This window comes from Macaca thibetana, chromosome 12 (genome assembly GCF_024542745.1).
Source record: "Macaca thibetana thibetana isolate TM-01 chromosome 12, ASM2454274v1, whole genome shotgun sequence".
Taxonomy (NCBI): domain Eukaryota; kingdom Metazoa; phylum Chordata; class Mammalia; order Primates; family Cercopithecidae; genus Macaca; species Macaca thibetana.
In genome coordinates this window covers 32,065,399-32,090,238 of record NC_065589.1, presented here as the reverse complement: position 1 = coordinate 32,090,238, position 24,840 = coordinate 32,065,399, and the positions used below count along the sequence as shown (strand labels likewise).

Sequence of the window (24,840 nt, the reverse complement as noted above, 5' to 3'; positions counted from 1 at the left end):
GGTGGCTGCAAAACTGTATTAGGCAAGCCTCTGCTCTCAAAAATCCTGTAATTTAGTGAAGGTTTGGAAGAAGATAAATTTGTAGAAAACTATCAAGTACAGTATCATAGTTGCTAGAGGGGATGTACAAATAAAATGGGATTGTACTTATAGAGCAGAGAGGGCATATTCTCCAGTGTGTGTGTGCACGAACATGTATTTGAGCATCCTATGCTTGGTTAGGAGTAGATCATAAAAGACTTCAGGGTAGATTTTGTATTGTGAACTGGATCTTGCAAAATGGTTGGAATTTTGACAAGTTAAGGATGGTAGAGAGATTATTACATATAGATAGAACATCATCTGTAAAGGTGAAAAAAGAGCATATTTGGAGACAGTAAATAGTTCAGTTGAATCAGATGATTTTACTGAGTAAAACGAATGAACTGGGAAAGTAAGATTGAGTCCAGGAGAGTAGTATAAGAGTAGTATAAGATAGTGAGGTGCATTGAAGCAAGAGGACAGAAACCCTTCAGGGATTAGACTTTAATCTGATGCCAGTGGACATCCAGCGAAGGTTTTCAGGAGGGGTATGGCATTATTTGAGCTCTGCATTAAACGAAACCCATCAGCAGTGCATGGGAATGCAATTTGGAAAAAGGCATGGAAAAAAGTCAGAGTTCAGAGATACTGACTGAAAGTATCTGGAAAAATCCAAGCAGTGAGGATAAAAGAGATAAGATTAGCAAAACAAGAGCTGGTCCCCAGATAATAACAGCTGGAAACCAGTGGTAGAGAGAATATTAATATTGTTGTTACTGGCTTTCAATGTCCTCTTTCTCATTTTGAATTTTATCTCTTCAGGTGATTGAGTGTAACTTGAGAGCTTCTCGATCCTTCCCCTTTGTTTCCAAGACTCTCGGGGTTGACTTCATTGATGTGGCCACCAAGGTGATGATTGGAGAGAATGTTGATGAGAAACCTCTTCCAACATTGGACCATCCCATAATTCCTGCTGACTATGTTGCAATTAAGGTAACATTTTCAAAAATGTTAGTCATTTTTGAAATGTATTAGTCATTTTATGAGTTCTAGTGAAATTAAAGGAACAATTTGTCATCAAAAATCTTGTTACTTTTAAAACCTTCTAACTAAAGGGTTGGACTAGAGATTTATGTTTCCTTTTGATAATGTACTGCAGTTGTACTATAGGCAACTTTATGTGAACTATTGTACATTCAAAAATTTTTAAAAAACTATCTAGAATTCCATAACTTCAAAACCAAGTAACTGAGTGAATTATCAGCTTTTTATGCAGCTGACACATGATGATGCTAGTTTAGCTGGTAAATAGAAATCCAGGACATACTTTGTTAGGATAAAGCTTGAATTGTGCCCACTCTTACATGACCTTTGTAAAGAGGGTTACCCTGTGGGGGTTGGCTAAATTCCTACCACATTGACCACCTTTGCTTAGTACATGTTTTCTTCAGTGGCATGATTTTTCCATTTGAAAAATTGAGACAGCTGTTGCTGTATATGGTGCTGTGAGGTTGTTGAAATTGATGACACCTTTAAAAAGAGTAACCAGGAAAATTTAAAGTTTGTTCACAAATTTCCAGTACGTATGTGTATTTTAAGTAATATCTTAATAATGCCATTGTGATCTTCTAGCTGCATCATTATGATTGTGCACAGAACTATGACCTTTAACTACTTGGCTGGACAGGAATAAGGATTGGTGATATATAAACGTATTTGAATTACATAGATGAAGAGCACAATGAAATTAATATTTATGTAACATTAATATTGATATATTTATGTAAAATTGACAAATTTCTGATGTTTTCAAAAGGTTTCTGTTCCTATATGTGCTAGTGACCTCAGCCATAATTGTGTTACAGCTCAGACTTGGACTTTTGATTTTTATGATGGGAACTTTAAGTTGAAGCTGTGCATTTAAAAATCTGTATTAATCTTGCTTAAGCTGATAATGTAGGATGCCTTGAATTTTATAGTGCATTGAGATGGAATGTGACTTTTTATGTTTGGAGGAGGGGTGGCATTTTATTCCTGGAGACTATGACACAAATATATCATTAAATCTTTTAGTAGAAAAATAGAGAAAAATTTTTTTTTCACTGGAGATTCTATATATGGATTTTAAGTTCATGTTTCTTTATTCACAGTTATAGGAGTATGCTTATTTCTTTTAGTAAATTGATAAATGAATTTTTAACTAAAAATAATATTGATGGATAGATAAGCATTTATTTTTTTTTTTGGTTTTGTTTTGAGATGGAGTCTCACTCTGTCACCCTGGCTGGAGTGCAGTGCCATGATCTCAGCTCACTGCAACCTCTACCTTCCAGGTTCAAGTGATTCTCCCTCCTCAGCCCCCTAAGTAACTGGGATTACAGGCACATGCCACCACAACTAGCTAATTTTTATATTTGTAGTAGAGATGGGGTTTTGCCATTTTGGCAAGGCTGGTCTTAAACTCCTGAACTCTGGTAATCCACCTGCCTCGGCCTCCCAAAGTACTGGGATTACAGGTGTCTTCCAGCTTACTCATTCCCTAGTTAGCATTGTATATAAATCTTAAGTTTTTTCAAATTACTTATTCATTGTCAATCTTAATAGCCTAGTGAGGCTAGTAGGTATCAACAGATGGGGAAATAGGGAAGCTGAAGTGCAGAAATATGTAACTTGAGCAAGATGATCCAGTGAAATGACTCCCAAGCTAGAATTCCCATCATAATTTAGATTGGGTGCCAGAATCGATGGAGAAATTGATAAAATTCCTCCATGTACCAGATAAGTGGACATATAGCAAGAAATGGAAACTTGGTTCTTCATGAATTGCATCAGCAAAATAAATGAAAAGGAGGCGCTCCTATATTCTAGTTCATATGAATGTTCTGCACAAAAATGTTTCTAAGCAGAATGTTTTTCAAAGCTTTTAAGAGGTGTCAACAACAGTTTAATGTCTCAGAAGCTGGCTTACAGACAGCCATTGCTGGCAAGGTGGCTTGTTGCAAGTTCAAATGATCAGAACAAGAAGAGGAATGTTTCCAAAGCCTATCAAAGAGAAAAAATGTGTTTGAACTCTGTCTGGAGAGACCAATGCCCAGTGGACTTTGAAATCATTCCAATAGGAATATGCACGGGCCAGATTAGAAACACTGGTCCCGACTGGTCTCAGGGGCCCTATTTACAGAATTAATTTGTGATTATTTAACCTAAAGTTTTGGCCAAGAGCTCAAGAAATTCTTGGAATGGAGTTTTAAAGCTATTTTTCAAGTCAGATGCTTGGACCCAAGAGATTTTTTACATGTCTACTGTAGCCTAAGTGAACCCTGTGAGAGATGATTCGCTAAATATATTTATCCTCTCTTATTCATTTTCTGCTTTTCCCTCACATAATTTTTCTCCCTGTTTTTTTTTCCGACAGGCTCCCATGTTTTCCTGGCCCCGGTTGAGGGATGCTGACCCCATTCTGAGATGTGAAATGGCTTCCACTGGAGAGGTAACTAGTTAATTATCCATGGAAGCGTTCATTAAATCTACTTTGAAATCTAAGGTTTTACGATTTGAATACAGTAAAATAAAGGGAATAAAAACTTCTGCCATCAGAGTAAGACTCAAAGGGCTTATGAATTTTGAATTTGAAAAATATTTTACTTCTATTTGGAATAGGGTCTAAATTCTTATTTATATTTTAACATGGGAATATAATACACGTGTTCCTAATTCATTTTCACATGAGAACATCTTCCAAGTATTTATCTAGACATCCAAGTAAGTATCTTCTATGTCTTTTTATTAAAGGTTCTCAGGTCTCTCTGTAACAGCACCTCATTCCCTGCCTCGCTGCCATTAAATTAGATCATTTGATTTTTACTAGTAATATGGAGAATGACAGCATTGTAAAGATCATAGACCTAAACATTGTGGAATCTGCAGATACATACAAAATTTCAGGACTACTTTTAACCTCCTGGGGATTATCTAAAAACTATAATGGAATTGGCCACTGGATGTCCCTCTTCACTTGTGTTGAGGCTGTGTCAGCTGAAGGTTTCTTTAGGATTGTGAAATGTGTTTCTTATAAAGAGCTGTCAGATTCTAGAAAGTTCTCTCCATGTCAGTGTCAGGACATTTTGTGAATCACCTAGCCCTTGACAGACTTACTAGATACAACCTTCAGATTCTCATCAGTGCACATCCGAGTGGCAATATCAGACTGGAAGCAATCATTGTTTCCTCTTGGTATTAAGGAAAACCTAAAAGGAGAAGATACTTAATTGCAACAGAGTATGTGATGTTTTATGTGGTTGCCTGGTTACAAGCAAGATTTGTGGTGAGAAACCAAGTGAAACAAGAAGGCAGGCAGTCAGGAATAAATGGCTGTCCGGTTTGTATTTCGACTCTTAGAAAGGGGACTATTTGCCTCTTTGTTGCTTCTTTTAATTTAAGGGCAAAAACCCCTTACTTTTAAATGAAGGCGCTATGAATGTTACATCTCCAGTCGGTTTAAGGAGACAGTCTTCAGGTTCTTCTTGATCCCATGGTCACTACTACTAGTAATGCTGATTTAGCTGGCCCACTGTTCAGATCAGAGAGAAAGATGTATTTTCCCTAATACTGTTTTCTTTCTTCCCTTTTTTTTGAAACAGAGTTTCGCTCTTGTTGCCCAGGCTGGAGTGCAGTGGCGCCATCTCAGTTCACTGCAACCTCCGCCTCCTGGGTTCAAGCGATTCTCCTGCCTCGCCTCCCGAGTAGCTGGGATTACAGGCATGTGCCACTATGCCTGGCTAATTTTGTATTTTTAGTAGAGACGAGGTTTCTCCATGTGGGTCAGGCTGGTCTCAAACTCCCGACCTAAGGTGATCCGCCCGCGACAGACATGAGCCACCGCGCCTGGCCCGTGCTGTTTTCTTTAGCATGGCAAATTTGTTTTCAGTGCTTATGTTCATTCTGCATCCACACATACATTATGGGAGTTATTGAAATATAAGAATAGGAAAAGAATGAGAAATTCAGCTCCCCTTCATTATATGTGTTTCTCAAGTATAAAGATAATTCTTCCATTATTTGAAAGGGTCATATTTCCAAGTGTGATAAAGTAAAATATTACGAGGTCTGTTTTATTACTGAAATCAGAATTCTAGCTTAGTAAAATCTCAATTATGCTTCAAAGAGACATTTTCAGTGTCCAAATGGCTTGTTGTAGGATTAAACATCTAACTACTGATATAAGTAAGGGACATTTTATGTTCCTAGTGGTAAAGTGGGGATGTTAGTCCTGATCTTTAATGGCACATTTAAATATTTTCTATGGTTCTGTAGACAATTTTTAAAACCTTGTCTGTGTTGAAGCATCTGCACTTATGATGGGATTACCCAATTCTTTTCAGTAGAATTTGAGACTCATTAACTTAGGTTGACCTTATTTAAGTTAGTTGCCCAGTACTTGACTGAGTAAAATGTTCACTGTGGAGAGAAAAGCAGCAGTTGCACGTACTGGTGACCGACTGAAGGTTATAGTCATAAGAACTTTTCTTGCACAGAAATGGTAATTTGCTTAAGAAATGAATTTAGCCATCAGTGGTAGTTACTCTAATGGTGGTTCCGTGCCTGTGCCAAATGATGATATACATGGCAGAACTGACTCCTATCAGGTTCAAATATACCACTTGTTCTATAATTACATTGGCTATTTGACTTGTAGTTATATTGTAGCACAATTACCGTAAACCTAAATGAAACTTCTGTGTACTCTAACATTACTATATATATTAGTTTGTTTGGAATTGTTTTTTCCTCATATGACTGTGGTATTCAGGACTAGTAGCAGGATATTTTGGTTCATTTTATAAAAATGATTTAAAAAAAAAAAACAGGTTCCTTTGAGGTTTTCATGGAGTTATTAAATTTCTCAGAAGGCTGTCTCATAAGCTCTATGAAATGACTCCAAACCAATTCAGCAGTTATGGATTTCAGCTACTGACCAGTAAATTCATGCACGGCTGCATAGTATATATGACACATACTGTTATTTAAACAGTAAGTCATATTAACATTCGGAAACTTACCATATTATGGACCAGAAGCTGTGATTTGTATCCAAATAACTCACAGTAGAATCCAGTTATGTTGCTCCATTGAGTGTTGTTGGATAGAGAAAGAATTGCTTATTCATTCATTATGCTTAATTAAAAACATAAGATACATCTGCCCTGGCCAGCCTTTTAATCCCTGGATTCAGATTGCGTGGTCTTTGGGCAACATTAATAAAATCTACAGAAAGCGTCTATGAGTAAAGTACTTTCCATTTGTGCGTGTGTGTGTGTGTGTGTGTGTGTGTGTGTGTATTTTAATTTTAATTTTTGGTAGGAGGGGTTGACTATTCTTTGCATCCTCTATTTTAATTTTTTATTTATTCTAAACAGGTGGCTTGCTTTGGTGAAGGTATTCATACAGCCTTCCTAAAGGCAATGCTTTCCACAGGATTTAAGATACCCCAGAAAGGCATCCTGATTGGCATCCAGGTAAGTGGTTTGTGGCTGTGTGCTTGCCCATGGTCATACACGGTAAGTGGGGAAGAGCAGGGTAGAATGTTAATTGTGGTATAGAAGAAGGGCGATTTGTTTTACGTTTCCATTTATGGCAACTTACAGGAAGAAGAGACATTTGTTCTCTATTTGCTTCTTGATTTTGCCTTCTGTTGCATCAGTCCATGCAAAAATAAAATACAGACAGAAAATGTTTCTAGCGAAGGGATATTTGTTCTAAATGGGATGCAGGGTACCTTAAAAAATGAACCTCTTATTCTTTGGTTTTGTCTTTTCTATATGTTTTCCTCTTAGCTCTTCATCCTTAGTTCCTGAACATAGGCATTATAATGAGGTTGGGTCTCACTTCCTCTGTTTGTTTCTCTTGATATTTCTCTGTCTCTTGATTTTCCCCCTTGCCAACTTATCCACGTCTATAGTACCTACTCTTCTATCTATAACTACCACCTGTAAATTTACATCCTCAGCCATCCCATATTTCCAACAATCTGCTGCATACCTCCACTTGAATATCTCAAATCCAAAATTTCTCAAACTGAAATCATGTCTGTTCTCTCCTGACCATCTCCCCTTCCTTCCTTTCATTCATTCAATCCTTCACATTTCAATCACTATCAAATGCCAAGGATTCGAAGTTGAATACATGGACGTTATTTAATAAAATTTCTCAACTTAACACTCCAGATTGAAAATTTTTGAAGGGTAGTGATTTACTGGGCCTAATACAGTCAGCTTATTTCATAGTATACTGTGGAAGTTCTTGAAATATTATTCATTGGTAAGCCTTCTAGGTCAAAGTAGGGTGAAATGGATATCTTTATGCAATAAAAAAAGGCATTATCAATTTACTGATGTAAGTTAAATATAAATCTTAGGGCAAAATGATAGGAAACTTCTATTACTATTTGGAATGCTTTTTATTACTATTTGGAACTACTTCTGTTACTATTACTAATTGCAAGTGTGTACAAACTGTCCTGTTTATAAATTTCCTGAAAAAATACTAGAGGCTTCCCAACTGGTCATTCATTTTTATTTGAGATTAGTAATTCTTGGCTCCTATAAAAAAAAAAATGGTCTTATATAATATCCCCGCTGTGCTTTTAATAAGCTCAAACTCTGCATGGCTACATAAAAATCAATAAAAATATAATTAGAACAGTACCAGGTATTCTCAAGCCAGTGGGTGATTATTTTAGATTCCATCTCATTAGGGTGTCTTAATATTAGCAAATTAGACTCTGGAGACTATACAGGTAGTGGCTTTGGAGAAGTTTCTGCAAAGAGTAACTTGGGATTTTGCTTTATGAAGGTACCAGAAGGACAATGGTGAATAGTTAGAGCAGAGGCTAACAAGATGACTTGCAATTGTGAAGCTTAATGGCAGTTTAGAGACATATCACACCATATGATAGACTCATAACGTTATAAATGGATATTAAGTATTAATAAGTCCCAAGTAAGAGAATATTTGCCCAACTTCCAGTTATGGCTTAAAGTTTAATGTGAGACCTGGGGGCATTCAGAGGAGACCATGCCCTTAGTCCACATCTTCACATCTAATCATAATAGTGCTAACATCTTAAAATGCCAGCTTAAGAAGGCAGTGATGTATAAAATTGTGCCTTGTTTGGTTCTAGTGCTGCAGGGAAATGTGAAGCAAAAATTAATTTGATCCCTATGAAGTATTTGCATAATTTTGGCATTAGTGGACAGAATTTTGCTTTGTCGGGGAAAAAAGGGTTTGTTAGAAAAAATAATGTTTTCTTAAAGAAGTGAGTGCTGTCTATTGAAAGTCTACCTTTCAATGCTTTCCTTTTTAAATAAATAAATGTTCTAGCAGCTACATGAGTTGTTGAGAAGAACTTTCTGTACATGAGAGCATACGGACACAGATTTAAAAATATATTAAAAAGTATTTAAAGAATACTTAAAATTATACTTATGAAAATATTTACAGCCATGGTAAAATTGATCAGCTAATGCATAGTTTCTTCATTACTACATGAAGAATTTTCATTAATGATGTTTTTAAAAATGCTTAGTCTAATAAACTGAAAAAGCATGACAGAATATACTAAATAGAGAGTTAATAGCTATAAAACTTACTGGACTACTTCTTAGAATGGGGCCAAATCTAATCTCAACTTTTTACTGCAGCTTTATAGAAATTGCAGATAAAGTAATTAGGGTTCCATATTTTAGGATACATTGTACTTTTAAAAAACATTTTATTTAATGTGATCCCACTTGGTCAGAAGAACTCGTATAAACACTTTGGATATTTGAAGTTAGAACTGAAAATAGCACAAAAAAGGACTGCTAATATATAAATGGGGGTTAGGGATAGTAAATCCAATGGAAGGCATCTAGTTGAAGGTGAGTTATCTTATGAAGTTCCAAGAGAACTTTTTATATGGCAGTCTTTCTAACTTTTAAATTTCTTTTCTATTTCCCACCCTCCTCCTTAACACATACCGACTCTCCGTTTCTGGTCTTCCAAAGTTAAATCCGATAGGTCAAAGTACCTGGGAAGTTTGAAATATTTATAACATCAATCTTATAACTAGGACTTAGAATAAAAGAATCAAGATGTAGATTTTGTCAAAGGATTCTTGTAAATCTATTACATGCCCTATGTCTCTACCAAGGCATTTCTAACATAAGACAGGCATAATAGAGGTTTATGTGGCAACAAAAATCATCTTTGATTTTCCTGTAATATTTCTAGCCACCTTTCATTGCATTAGGATTTATTTTTAGTGGCCGTGAATAGGCAATCTGCCTTGTTTTGAAGTTTTCTGGAAGACCCTTTAACAATAAATGATTTACTCTAGAGTAGATCAAGAGCACTCAGTGTTTTCCTCTCTGATTGGGCTATTCAGTGATGCTTGTGGAGTGGCAAGCACCAATCTGACATCTGCGCTTCAGCATCGCTCAGAAACACAAAGCAAGCATTTCATCTGAAAAGACAACTCCAAGTGGCATGAATAACCTTTTATCTTTAATATGGAATCATTAGGAACAACCATAGAGTTGCCAATCCCGAGGTCCCCGGAGAATCCACAGGCATCACATAGTATTAACTTGGCTTTCTTTTCTGTAGCCAGGCATTGGATAAATGTGAAAATGATCATTGGAGGAAATATATATACATTTTTCCCTTTTAAAGGACTGTCTTCTTTATAAACATTTCCAAGAAAATAAATCAGCTTGTACTTTTCACCTTTAGTAACAAATGGTTTCTTACACAGGTATTTTCAATCAGCCTTTAAATCTGAGGCTACTCAGATGCAAGCTGACAGCTGTAATTTCTTTTTGTAGAGAGGCTGTTTTATGTGTCACAAGTGTTCAATACATGTTTGATAGAAGTTTATAATGTGCCTATGGAAGCCAACACCCAGACCAGAAGGTAGAGTGGTTCCCTGGCTGGAAACTGTCAATACTGTCATGTTGGATATTTATCTTTTCCACCTGGGGGACAACACTGAAACAGCTCCATAATGAGGTTCTGCCTGGTGTCTGCAGGTCTTAGAGGACTTGCTGACTTATTTTACTTTAAAATGGCAAAAAATAAATTACATTCTAGTACTGCTCCCTCAAGGTTTCTCATGGTGATTTTAGCCAAGGTTCATGCAATCTTGACCTCATATTACACAATGAGTGGAGGATAGTCTTCCTATCTCCTATTCCCCCCTTTCTTAAACTTAAGTATGCATCAAAATCACCTGGAGGGTTTGTAAAACAACAAATGGCTAGGATGCACTCCCAGAGTTCCTGATTCAATAGGTCTGGGGTGGGGTGCAAATTTTCATATTTTTAAAAAATTCCCAGGTAATGCTGATGCTGCTCTCCCAGGGACCACAATTTGAGAACCACTCTACTTGAGCAATGGTACTTTAGAAACCTAGTTAAAAGTTATGTTAGCACTTATTATTGTCAAACATGTTATCAGGGAATTTTTGCTAGGGGAAAGTATAAAAGATTGAGAAAAGTTGAGTGCATGATTAATGTATCAAGTAGTAAGTGTTGGAGATCATTATGCTAAGCCTTCTAATGTGATTTAGTACTTACTGAAGTCTATTCTGTGTTTAGCAGAGGGTCACAATGTAATGTTCCATATTAGGGGAATTTAACAACATTCAGAAGTTCATTTTGGACATTTCATATATAGACATTTCATATATATATTTGTTATATACCAAGGAATCTTAAAACATGAAAAACATTTTATATGCCATCAAATTTAGCCCTTTGACTTTTCTGAGGAGAATCAAACTTGAATTATCTTATTCTTCTGTCTAACCAATTGTCTTGATGTCACTAAGAGTTATTTTTTACTTTTTTTTTTTTTTTATGTCTAACCATGAGCTTCTTGTATCTAAGCTCATTTTTTCTGTTTGGCCCTAAGTGGAAATGAAAAGCTACTGTCCTGGGCATGGTTACAATTCATGTTCTATAAGGCAGTCATGAATAACCCCTGAGCCTGCCTCAGCTGAAATTCATCCAGTTGCATTTATCTTTTCTATTTGCCAATAGTTTCCTCTTATAAAACTGCAGTTCTGGGATTGAGAGGGCCAGAATCTGAAAGAATTTTATATTTGAACATAGTCTTTGGGGTCTTTTCTTAGGATTTAGATCTGTGCTCAGAAAGCCTCTGCAAGTAAATATTAGAGGGTGTTATGGGCTAAACATTATCAAAATTGTGCAAGGATCATATGTGTTTTATTTTCACAGTTCTTGGTTTCTGACTCTGAAATAAGATCATTTGATTTTTTCCAGCCATCGCTAATATGGTTTATAAACAGATTACAAGACATTTGCTGAAGTAACCAGCTTATGTCATCTGTTTAAAACCTTTTTACAAGGGAAACCAACAAGAATGTTCCTATTTAAAGAAGAATGGATATGTTTTTAACAGTATATGATTTTAAATATGCCAGCTCAGTTACTCAGACACTCATGTTAATGAAGTCAAGGTCAGGGTTTGATCTTTGGGTAGGTCACCTGGTGTTGTTTTCTTTCATTCTGACCACTATCTTGCAAGCACTAGCTCTTGATCACAGAAAGTATATTCAGAACTAGGGAACCCCTGATGGTAATGGTCAGGAATCCAGGGAAGGTTGGGTTGGACACTAGACGGGTCCACCTGGATTCCTAGGAAGGACACAGCAATGGACTGTAGGAAAATATCTGAAAAGTAAGATGGAGCATTAGAGAAGCCTGTGTGGAAATGAAATGCATATAAATGAGGGGGCAGTCGGTTTGGGTTGTAAGTGTAATCGTGGGTAGAGGAACCCATGCTTGGAAACTCGGATGTAAGGGCAGGAATCAAGTCTTTAGGGGGGCTGAAAAAACAATTATTTTAATTATATTAATATTTATTAAGAACTATTAATAGGCAAACAACTGTGAGAAATTATAGTACTAACACTTATGTAGTGCTTACTTCTAAATTAGTTTATTGAACACTCATACTAATGTAAGAACTGTTACTATTCCTGTGTAACAGATGAGGAAACTGCATCGTAGAGTTGTTAAGTAAGATGTTCAAGGTCACACAGTTTAATAAGGTGTGGAGCCTCAAAAAGTAGAAATACTACTATTATCATCACTGTTTTAGAAATGAAGAAATGAAGGCCAAAGTCATTAACATTTTGAAGCACACACCACTAGTGAATGGTGAAAGCCAAGATTTGAAATGCAGCTAACTGACTTTAGAGCTCATACTTTAGCTACAACTTTTTATTGCCTCCTAGTAAATGAAAAAATAAGTTCCAATGATTGAATTATTGCAGGGACTTGTACATGAGCTAGTGGGAAAATGGCCTAGTTATTGAAGAGCAGTACACAATTAGAATTTAGAAATAAGAGCAGGTTGAGGCCGGGCGCAGTGGCTCACGCCTGTAATCCCCAGCACTTTGGGAGGCCAAGGCAGGCGGATCACGTGAGGTCGGGCATTTGAGAGCAGCTTGACCAACATGGAAACACCCCGTCTACTAAAAATACAAAATTAGCTGGGCCTGGTGGTGGATGCCTGTAATCCCCGCTACTTGGGAGTCTGAGGCAGGAGAATCGCTTGAACCCGGGAGGCAGAGGTTGCAGTGAGCCGAGATCACGCCATTGCACTCCAGCCTGGGCGACAAGAGCAAACAACGCCATCTCAAAAAAAAAAAAAAAAAAAAAAAAAAAAAGAAGAAGAAGAAGAGCAGGTCGAATAGGTAAAACAGCTAGCCTGACTTGGTACTGGCTCCTAACCCACGTGTCTTTTAAGTCCTCCCTGACCAGGAAAAGGGTCCTTGTAGAACTGGGGTGGATCTGAACTTACAAAGACCAAGTGGATTAAATAGAGAATAAAGGGAGTTAAAAACAAGGTGAAAAGCAGAGATCAAGATAATGTGGATGGAATTTCATTGACATTGGGATATAGCTAAAACTCATACTCACCATAGAAGGATAAAAGGATAAAACGTGTCATTTTTGAATATAAAGCATCTGGAAGCAGGTGGCATTGTCTTTTAAGACGTTGTAAGGAAACACCATGTTGTATATGACTAAATGAAGAACATGTATATCCAGAAAGTGAATTTTGTGAAATTCCTTTTCAGCAATCATTCCGGCCAAGATTCCTTGGTGTGGCTGAACAATTACACAATGAAGGTTTCAAGGTACGTTCATTAGTTTTAAGTTGTTTTCTGTCAGCATGGAATCAGTCCACAAAAGAAAATATTGCAGGATATTGGAAAAGAAATAGCCCAAAATATGTCCTTTTGATATGAAAGCTGTAACTAACTTGGTAGTTTCAAAACTTAGAGTAAAATCATTAAAAAGACTGGTTTTAACTTTTAACAAAATTACCACAAATTCAATAGACGTTGCCAGCTAAAAACGGAGGAAGTTTAGCTTGAGCACAATTGAGACAAAGTTCCAATACATTTCCATATGTTTTTCCTTTTTTGTTTTCATATGAGGTTATAGATTCTAGCTGTGACATTTACAGGCAAAACTTCTTGGCAGTGAATACCTCCACACAAAGCCTTGTTGAGGAAAACAAATTATTTCCAAGGCTTATGATGGGCCTGTGGCCATGGGGATTTGTTGACCTGATAACAAGGAATTAGCCATGAATAATTGAGAAATTATTAAATTTATGAGAAATTGTCATTGAATTATTAAATTCAAATTAAATGTATAATTATTAAAATGCAAAAGCAAATAAAATTGAGGTTAAGTTTTTTAAATCACTGCAAATATATAAAAAAATATTTAAAGTGCCCATGCCTCTGGACTCTGAGTCCAAGTCTTTATCCATGGCATTATACTACTTCTCATGTTCAGTAATTTCTTCTTCTGTTGTAAATTACATGTTCTATAAAAATAAGAAATCACTGTGATACAGTAATTGATTTTTTCATTTTAAATGCAGCTCTTTGCCACGGAAGCCACATCAGACTGGCTCAACGCCAACAATGTCCCCGCCACCCCAGTGGCATGGCCGTCTCAAGACGGACAGAATCCCAGCCTCTCTTCCATCAGAAAGTAAGAACTAGGCATACTGTTTTCTGAAATAATTTAGAGGATTTCAGAACCAGTACATGAATATTTCACCTTACTTGATTGCAAGTCTTTTAAAACAAATTTAAAAATGAACACATTTGTGGATGATTGTAAAGCTTCACTCTCCATTACTATGGAATATATAACATCATGCGTACATGGTTATATGAAATGTGTTTCAAAATACTTCTTAGTAAGGATGCTTCCTTGATGGAAACAAGTGAGAGCATGAAGAATTTAATGCAGCACTTTATATTTCATGTCAAACTTACATTGTGTGTAGATATGCATATCAAGTATAAGATGACCAGCTATATTTTACTAAGGTTGTGCATAATAAATCAATTTGTTGAGCACTTACTACATACAGGAACCTATGTTGAGTGTTATGATGATGTCATCCATTGGATTACCTAATTGGTCATTCCTTGACCAGGTTTTTATGCCTTAGACCATGTCATCACTATAGATTTTATAAGACATTTTATTTCAGTGGATTGTGTGAATCTGCAGGAATACCATTGCATCAGCCCTTAAAGATCTATGTGGCATAAGTGCATGGGAGATAATTCTCACCTATTTTAAGATATTACAGTCTACAGAATGGCTGTGCCATTCTATGCAATATATTATCTGTTAGCGTTCTTGAGAAGCCAACACATAAATTATTATCACTTTAATAAAATAATGGCATTGTGTTCAAACCTTAGCAGGCTTCCAAGGATGTAATAGCTCCTTGTTTGGGGCATTGTAAAACAATAATTAGCACTACTTAGGAGGCAATAGACTTAATGTGGGAGTGGGAGCATGGGGGTGAAAGGGCATTCAATGGTGGAGGGATCACTTCTTTTTAAAAAATAAGTAAATATCTATCAAATTACCAATTCTTAATGAGTGAACAGATAGCATTTTAAACAGAAACAAACATCTGCATTCCATTAGACTTGCACCAGAATTCCTTCAAGAACACAATAAAAATTATAATCCCTGTATAAGTGTAATTTAAACACTGACTTAGCAATAGAGGAGGGCAGATGGCAGTCAACTCAGAATGGCATTGACTTGAATGGCTAAGACAGCAATTTATGTTGGTATTTTATAAACTATAAAATATGGCTTGTCGTCTATAAGTTTTTATTTGTTTATTTTTCCAGATTGATTAGAGATGGCAGCATTGACCTAGTGATTAACCTTCCTAACAACAACACTAAATTTGTCCATGATAATTATGTGATTCGGAGGACAGCTGTTGATAGTGGAATCCCTCTCCTCACTAATTTTCAGGTATAATCTTTTCCTTGGATATAGACTGGATGGGAATTTTATTTCTGTGCCTCCCTTAAGAGTGTAATCAGTAGATGCACATCTCTCTTTTCCCCTCTTTGTAATTTTCAGAGTAGAGAGGAATTTTTAGTAATCTAAAATAATGATGCTAACATGGTAGGTCCTGGCTTAAATGGGACAGTTGGTGATCGAGCAATTGAGATAATCAAAGGCCATGAATGGCCATGGCTCTCTCCTTACAATTATCCTTTGAATAAAAAGTGACAGCATGACATGGAATAAAGATATAGACTTTTATTTCATTGTTTCTAAATGAAAGCCACCACATAAAAGCAACAGGTTAATGGTGGTCCAGATGTAGCACAAGTGCTTGTTCAATTCACAAAAAATGATTGCATGAGGTATGTTCAGTTTCACTTGGACATGACCCATCAAGTTTATCACAGGGAGAAACAGAGTGGAGACCCATTAACTTTCTGCCTATCATATTTATTTTTTATCCAAAATCAGTTTGAATCCCTATGGGAGGAGAAACAAGCTTATTCACAGTGACGTCCGAGATACCAAAGAGATTTCCCATGGTGAGGTCTGAGATGCGGGAGAAAGTCTCCATCAAATAAGAAACTTTTATGCCTTTTATCCCATACCCTTTGAAAACTGGGGACAGACACTTGTGACTTCTCAGTCTTGATTCATTAAAAATTCACTTTCATCTCATGGAGGTTGCTGATTCCTACCATTATATTTTCAGGTGACCAAACTTTTTGCTGAAGCTGTGCAGAAATCTCGCAAGGTGGACTCCAAGAGTCTTTTCCACTACAGGCAGTACAGTGCTGGAAAAGCAGCATAGAGATGCAGGCATCACAGCCCCATTATTAAATCAACCTGAGCCACACGTTATCTAAAGGAACTGATTCACAACTTGGTTTCCCAGAGATGAATATCGATACCTAAACTTTATTTCAGTTTACTTTGTTATGCCTTAATATTCTGGATCTTTTGCAATTAAAGTGTCAGTCACTTCTTCAAAACCTTACAGTCCTTCGTAAGTTACTTACTCTTCATGAGATTTCATCCATTTACTAATACCGTATTTTTGGTGGACTAGGCTTGCCTATGTGCTTATTTGTAGCTTTTTACATTTTATGGTGCTGATTAATGGTGATCAAAGCAGGAAAAGTTGCTGTCCTACCTTCTGAATTCTTTCTATACTTTAAGATACTCTATTTTTAAAACAGTATCTGCAAACTCAGGACACTTTAACAGAGCAGAATACTCTAAAAACTTGATAAAATGAAATATAGATTTAACTTATGAACCTTCCATCATGATGTTTGTGTATTGCTTCTTTTTTGATCCTCATTCTCACCCATTTGGCTAATCCAGGAATATTATTATCCCTTCCCATGATATTGAAGTTGAGAAATGTGACAGAGGTGTTTAGAGTATGGATTTCTTTTCTTTTTTTTTTTTTTTTTTTTTTTTTTTGAGATGGAAGTCTCGCTCTGTCTCCAGGCTGGAGTACAGTGGCATGATCTCGGCTCACTGCAATCTCTGTCTCCCAGGTTCAAGCGATTCTCCTGCTTTAGAGTACGGATTTCTTTAAGGAATATTGGTTTTGTTTTCTGGACTGTATCAGCAGATGGTAGACAGTGTTTATGTAGATTTGTTGTTGTTTTTATCATTGGATTTCAACTTGGCCCAAGTGAAACAATCAGATTTCTATCATTCACACTCTCCCCCGGTTTTGGAATAACTTGGAAGTAAGATTCATTCCCTTAAGATGATGGATTCTGTTAACTATGGGGTCCCACACTGCACTATGAATTCTACCCACTGTAAGGGCGAAAACACCATTCCTTCTACATATAAGAAAAAAGTCTTTCCCGAAGGGCAGCCTTTGTTACCTTTAAATGTTTTCTGTTATTACAAGTACGCTAATTGTGAACTTTTAAATAAAATACTATTAAGAGGTAATGCAGTTGTATTTGTTTTTATTTTACATTAATGTACAAAAATCAGTTTACTTCTATGATAAAACAGAGTTTTGGGCCAGGATTGCATTGCTTATTTATTTTTTCCGTGCAAACCCATATAGGGTATGAGAAAATTAACATTAAAAATAAGTTTCAGCTGCTACATGTTTCATTTTTTCTTGTCCCCCCCCCCTTACTTTTAAGTCTCATCATAACATTATGTGGTTATATGGCTATAAACCATCTTTGACCCGGATCCTTTCTAATGTGTAAGTACAACCACATACTGATTAAAGATTGCCACAAATATATAGTAAACTTTCAAACAAATGTCTTACATAACTCAGAAAAGTAACTTAACCCCATCAGAGGCTGACCAACATTGTCTAATGGAAATAGTGCCAATGAGCACATTGATGCCATATCTCCAATTTACCACCGAAACCATGGCTTTGTGAAGGTCCTAAGATAATTATGCTATAATAGCTTTTATTTCTTCCTTGTTTGTTGGGGTCTGTGCCGGGGGTGGTGGAGAATGAAAGAACACACAAAAGACAAAGACACACAGAGAACATGGCGGCCGCGCTCAGAGCCTCCCCCTCACTTTATTTATACTCCATAAACCCCACGTCAGCAGAAAGAATGCAATGCAAAACAAACTTTCTTTTCCTAGATGTAACCTTCTACTCAGTTCTTTGTTTCTATGCTCTTCCTTATCTGCCCGCCTTCTTGGCGCCTACGGGAGTTCATTAAAAGTTCAATTGGAGATACTGTCCTTGAGCCCTATCTATTCTCAGCATACTGTTTTCAAAGGCCCTTGCATTTCCCCCCTTTTTTTTTTGTTTTGCCTCAATCCTAAAAAGGTAGCACATATTTGTTCTTGTGTTTTCTTTTGTTTTTGGAGGCGATGGAGGGAGCATCGAATCACCAAAAGAAGTAGACCTAATCCAAGTGCCCAAAGCAATATACTTCCAGAGATTGTAGAAATCTATGTCTTCATCTGGGTCCATGGGTTAAAGGCAGCAAGGCGCTGACCCAGCTCCTGAAGGGTTACAGTTCTGGACAACACATGTAATTGTTGTCGAAATGCTTCGGAAATGTTCTGAGTGAGCTCTTGGATGTCCAAACTAATATTTTTATGGCCTACTAATAATTTTCGGATTACAGTCCAATTTTGAGAGATGTTAAAAGGCACAGGCGTTACACAAAATTGAGTGGAGTTCCAATCACATTGTAATGTCATCCGAGTACTGAGTACAGTAAGCTGATCTCCAAGCCATGTCAATGCTTGCTCCATGTTGTCCAATCTTTCAGCAAGTTAAGAGTCAATGTTTCGTTGTTGAAGCCATAACCGGTGAGATTGTTCGTGCCATTGCTGCATAAATTCAGCATTTTGTATGCTTTGACGAAGAGCGAGTCCTGCTATGGCTGCAGTGGAGACGATGACGACAAGGCTCATCACCGAGGCAATTATAAGTCCAAGGGCACGGAGGGTTCGCTGGAGAGAAGTCCAAATATAAGTCTCAAGAGGTGATGCCCCCCATGGTCGCGTAAGGTTAACAGGTAGCCAAATTTCCTTACGAGCCCTGAGGATATAAATATCCTCAGTAAAATTGTGCCACCAGGAATGATTGAGGCAAGACAAAAATGTACACGTATCTATACAATTAACAATCCCCGTAAGATTATCCCATGTCAAATTTCCTGCTAATAATAGGTAGGGCTTACGGACACAAGCAATAATATATCAGGAGGTATTCCAATATAACTGAATATGAAAGGAGTTATTCGGGTTAGAAAGATTAAGGGGCATATTCCCCACAAAAGTGCTAATGGCATCGCCTGCAACTAACAACTTCCAAAAATAACTCTGTACTTCAGGCCTCCTTCACGCCATACCAAGGTTTCATTACTGTTAGCAGCAATACTTTTATTTACCCAGTGTCATTTCAAAGGTATGTGACTAAATTTTGTTTGAAAATCACCGTGCACACTTCAATCAGTTATTTGCATCCCATTGTATTCTAATAAAATCCGGGGTTTAGTTCCCCGACATTGTTGTCACTCCAGCACCTCAATATTAGGAGAAACCTCTAGAATAGGACAAAAAAGTAAAGAACTAGGAATAGTTTCATTACTATATACAGTATGATTATATTAAAAACTTCTAGTTACAATAATAACAGTATTAGCAGCCACATGACTATGATTATAATGAACAGCCCAAGCTTCATGCGATTTTCGGAGACAATGAGGACTATTTCCCATACATATTGGAAGTCCTTCCACTCCAAATTGGTATGTGCTGATTATAATTGCTGTTTCCCGTTCTATGTTGTCCTTGTCCATATAGGGGGACGGCATCCAAGTAATGTTATTGGTGAAAACCTTAATTTCCGCCTCCTCCCAGGCGACTCCCTGATACAAGGGTGGAAAGGGAATATAAGTCCAATATTCATACAAAGCCTCACTAAGAGAAATAAGTCCCCTGCCGAGGCACATCTAACAAAGGAAGAAATGCATGCTGAATCCAGTTTTCTTTTCAACAGGGTTTCAATCATCTTGTAGGAAACCACTCAGGTCCGCTCCCTGTAAGGACAAGAGCATAGCCCCGTCCCTGTTTTAGAACTTGCCCTTGAACATACTTACCTTCTTCATTAGGATACCAAACCTTTAAACTGTCAGCGGGGACTATCACCGAGGGAGGTGAGGAAAGATGGGTTACGACAGCAGAGTCTTGCAATTGTCTCCATTGATTCAAAAAAATTAAGGTAAAAAGAACCTTCAAAATCCGGTTTCAAAATCTGGTTTCTGGGGGGCTCATTTCCCCCTTTTTGTTTTGTTTTAATAGTTAAGTTTTTAAAGTTAAATTTGCGCGCTCAATGATGGCTTGACCTTGACTGTTGCCCGGGATACCAGTGATATGTTGAATATTGTATTGCTGTAAGAAAACTTGTAATTTACGAGAGACATAGGCAGGGGCATTATTAGTTTTAAGTATGAGGAATGCCTGTGATGGCGAAATAAGCTAAGAGATGAGTAATAACAGAAATGAGAAAAGGTATCAATGGTATGATGAACATACTTTAATCGTCTAAAAGAAGGGACACCTCGTGGATTAACCCCAGGATGGAAGGATGGAATGCTCAAAGGAGCACAGGAAGGACAAGTTCAAATAAGAGAATGAGCTTGTTTATAAGTTAAATGAAACCATCGTTGAAGGCCAGAACTATTAGTATGATGTAGAGTATATTTTTGTTCTGCAGCATGTAGGTGGCCTATTAAAAGCAAATCAATCTGAGTATTACCATGAACTAATGGTCCAGAAAGTTGAGAATGAGAACGAAGATGAGTGATGAATAAAGGAGCTCAACGTTGGCTCAAAGTAAAGGATAACAAAGAAAAGAATTTCTGAAGAGAAGAAGTAGCACAAAGAGGTAAAGTGGCCTGAGAAATATAAGAAGTAACATAAACGGCGTATTGAGAATCACTAACAATGTTACAACCAGTAGTAGGGAAATCAAGTAAGACCATGAGAATAGCAAACAATTCTCCCTATTGCACCGAGGGATAAGGATAAACTGTAACTCAAGATTGATGAAGCTTCTTGCCAAGAATCAGAAGTTGCAAGAAGATAAGTGATCTGACTATGAGTGAATTGAGAGATAATTAAGGAAGGATCTCCTCCCCAAAGTTGTCGACAGTGATGCTGTCCTTTGATGATCAGTTCAGCTAAACGATCGATATAAGTAGCCAAGCGTTTAGATATTTTATTGGACAAAAAGATCCATTTTAGTGGTCGATTAGTTTGATGAATCATTCCTGTGGGAGAAGGTAAAGTATGAAATAAACAAAAGGAAGGGCCTTTTGAAGTTGCTCTTCAACAAGCTGGAGTTCCTGTAAAGCCAAAGGAGTTAAATGGCGTGAGTTGTCCAAGTGACTGTCTCCTTCTAGAATAGAAAAAAGATGTTATAACTGATATGTTGGTATTCCTAAAACAGGACGCATCCAATTAATGTCTCCTAGAAGCTTTTGAAAATCATTTAATGTTTTTAAATGATCACGTCGAATTTGAATTTTTTGGGGTCGAATATTTTGTGCCCCCAAGGTATAACCTAAATATTGATAAGAAAATCCAGTTAAATTTTTTCTGTGGCAATATTAAGTGAGTAGAAAGAAAGCTGAGTTTGTAATGATACAAAAGCATCTTGCTGCTTTTCTCTGGTTTTAACTTTGTGGGATAAGGGCAGGATTAGGAAGACCAGACTGTAAACTTTCCCTAGGTTTAATGTAAACATTTATAGTTTTAAGACAAGACAAAGACAGGAATTCCATGCAGAAATACGTGGCTTTATATTCCTCTCGGCCATTTGTTTTTTGACTTACTCTTTTAGAGTCCTAAGTATTTCTTTAAATAATAGTCACTGTTTCACCTAAATAGGAGTGGTGGCTATGAGTTTAAAGGATTGTAGCCCATTTTGAACATCTTATTTTTGGCAGCTGAGGAAATATGAGGAATGTTTAAAAAAGCAGCAAATTGTTGTGAAAGATCTTGTTCCCAAAAATTAATATTGATAGGAACAATATAAAAATTAAAAAAAAACACTTGACCTTGTTGACCTTTAGGACCGACACAGGTTAAAGGTTCTACGTCTTGATAAATCACAGAAGCAGCACCCAAGCCAGTGAGTATAACTGAAACTTGTCTTTTTTCCCATTGTATAGGCCACTAATTTAAACAAATAATAGACATATTCACCCCCATATCAATTAACCCTTTAAAAACTATTCCATTAATATGCAATGAACATAAGGGCTTTTGATTAGAAACTAAAGTTTCCCAAAAAACAGTTTTTTCTGTGCTACCAAATCCTCCCTATTGAGAATACGTTCCCCTGCCTCTAGGTGTATAAATTGTGAAACTTGTACCATAATAAGAATTTTATTAGTAACATCAAGATCAATGATTTCTGGAATCATCATTAACTTCCGTATAGCACTGTTGTTTTGACCTAACAAAAGTCCTACATGTCCTTTTGGCAAAGGGTCACACACTCTAATAGCTAATTTATATACTCCTCTATTAGGAGACAAAGTATAAGGCTGAGTAATAGCTAAGTCAGCAGCGGCGCTCTGCTTAGTTGCCGCATAAAGCTGAGAAACTGGGGTAAGGTGTGGGATCCTTAAGGAGGACTTGAATTTATTCCTTAATGTTGTAGGCCATTGCTCACTGAATATTGTAGTAGACTTCTATTGTAATTGTTGGGGCCCCAAGCCTGTGGGCCCCGACTCCCGTTTTCCCAGGAGAGGAGACAGTAAATTTCCACTTTTATCAGTTTTGGAACGACATTTATTTGTCCAATGTCGACCTTTACCACAATATTTGTACACCTCTGAAGGCAGCTTTCTGCCTTGAGGGATAAAAGTGTTCAATTTTTATGACATTCTTTTTTTTGAAATGTCTAGGTTTACCACACTGCAAACAAACACCTTGTTTGTTATTTCCTTTTAAGGCTTTAGACAAAGCTCCAGCAAATAATTGAGCATCATAAATAGCCCCTCCAACACTAACACAAGTTTTAATATATTTATCTAAATTGGCCCCATTGGCCTTTAACGATTTTAACAATTTTTAACAGTCAGCATAAGCATTTTTAAAAGACAATGTTTGTAACAAAATTTTTGAAGCAAGGCCAGCACCCACAATTTTGAAGACAGCATCCTGAAGACAGGCTACGAAATCTGAATATAGTTCATTTGTGCCCTGTAAAATCTTCACAGAGGAAAGGGAACATTTTCCTGTTATCTCTACCTTATTTCAGGCCCTTAAAAACAAAGTCTTGATTTGAGTAAAGGCAACATCATCTAAACCAGCCTGAGCATTAAGAGTAGCATATTGGCCCGTGCCTGTGAGTTGTTCCTCAGTGGGTCCAGGGGGATCACACATAATATTTTTCCTAGCCTATACATGTGCCTTGTTCATTTACCAGCTGTGCAATTGTAACCACTGAGAACGATCAAGAAAAGCCTTCCCCAAAGTCTTCCAGTCTATAGGAATCATCAAATTTTCTGATGAAAAAACATCAAGAAGACCAAGGATAAAAGGAGATTGAGATCCATAGTTAGAAATGGCAGCTTTCATTTCTTTTTAAAAATTTAATTTGTAAGGCATTAAATTGGACATTATTGCCACCATTTGAAAACTGAGCATTAGGAGAAAAAGGAGCACAAATAATTGAAAACAGATCCAGCTCCTTAAATTTTTTTTTTAAATTAAAAGTATATATAATATATAATAATACTCATATCCCCAAATATAAAGAATCTCAACATATTAATAAGAAAAGGCAAATAACCCAACCAAAAGCAGCAGAACAAAGAAATGACAATAAACCTATATGTCTAACATCATTACTCACTAGGAAATATGTATATTAATACCAAATTGAGAATCATTACATACACAATACAATGGTTAAAATTTAAAAACACAGAAAATATCAAGAGGTAGTTAATGTGTTAAGCAACTCGAATACTCAACTTCTGTTTGGAGTGTAAATTGGTGGAACCTATGCACCCCTATAACATAATAATTTCCTAGCTGGGGTTATTAATACTATATTAATATTAATAGTTAATATTAATGTGTTTATTTATTGACTATTGAAATACTCATAATATTTTAACAAACAATAAGATATACATATACACTGGTTTTAACATATTAAACAGGTGTTTAGTATAAATTTAAAGTATGTCTGATGTGAACAGGGCTTCAACTTTGCCAAACAAAGGCAAAGATAAGGAAGCCGGGGGATTGGAGGCTCTGGAAAATCCTCTTTTAACAGGGCAGAAGGAAAAGAAACAGGGAAAGCTCGCAAAGGTGAATTAGAAGAATATATCTGTAATATTTGTTGAAGCATTTCCATAATACACTGCATGTCAGAATTTCCCACAGAAGAAGGAAGAGCTGGCTTTTTCTCTTCTCCCCCTTTTGCTACCCCCCCATCCTCTGTTATCCTGGCACAAATGGGCTTCATTTCAGATTTATTTTTTTTCCCAAATCCTCAGATACCTTTCCTCCTGTGGCTACATTACCACACTCTGAATCAGTCTCAAGTAACTCTAATGTCTGAGTGATAGAGTCACACAAGGTCCACAATTTTAGAGGCATAATATCTCCTAACTGGAGAGCTCTAAGCAGAGTTTTTACTACCTGTAACCATTCTCTGCGATTCAGCTGCACTTTAGTCTGATACTGAAACCAGTAACAATGTTGTTCAACATGGGCAAACAATCACTTCAAAGTCTTTTTCTTTCACTTCTACTCCTATAGACAGCAATAGTCCTTGAAACAGCCGTAAATATTCTGAGGCCAGAGAGATGGAATTCCCCATAATGAAAGCTTAAGAAGGTTCCCCTTAACAATATCTGGGCCTTACCCGCCCCTAGGGGGTTCCCCT

General features: G+C 36.8%; 1 protein-coding gene across 1 annotated transcript in view; it reads left to right on the top strand.

Moving 5' to 3' along the window:
- The window catches only part of CPS1 (carbamoyl-phosphate synthase 1), a 117,797-nt gene extending 100,419 nt beyond the window's left edge, over positions 1-17,378 (top strand). The window contains 7 exon segments of the mRNA XM_050751434.1: positions 844-1,014; positions 3,437-3,511; positions 6,438-6,536; positions 13,169-13,228; positions 13,987-14,099; positions 15,272-15,401; positions 16,153-17,378. Of these exon segments, the coding sequence (XP_050607391.1) occupies positions 844-1,014; positions 3,437-3,511; positions 6,438-6,536; positions 13,169-13,228; positions 13,987-14,099; positions 15,272-15,401; positions 16,153-16,251 (747 nt within the window). The 3' untranslated portion in view covers positions 16,252-17,378.
- Positions 17,379-24,840: the final 7,462 nt, after the last annotated feature.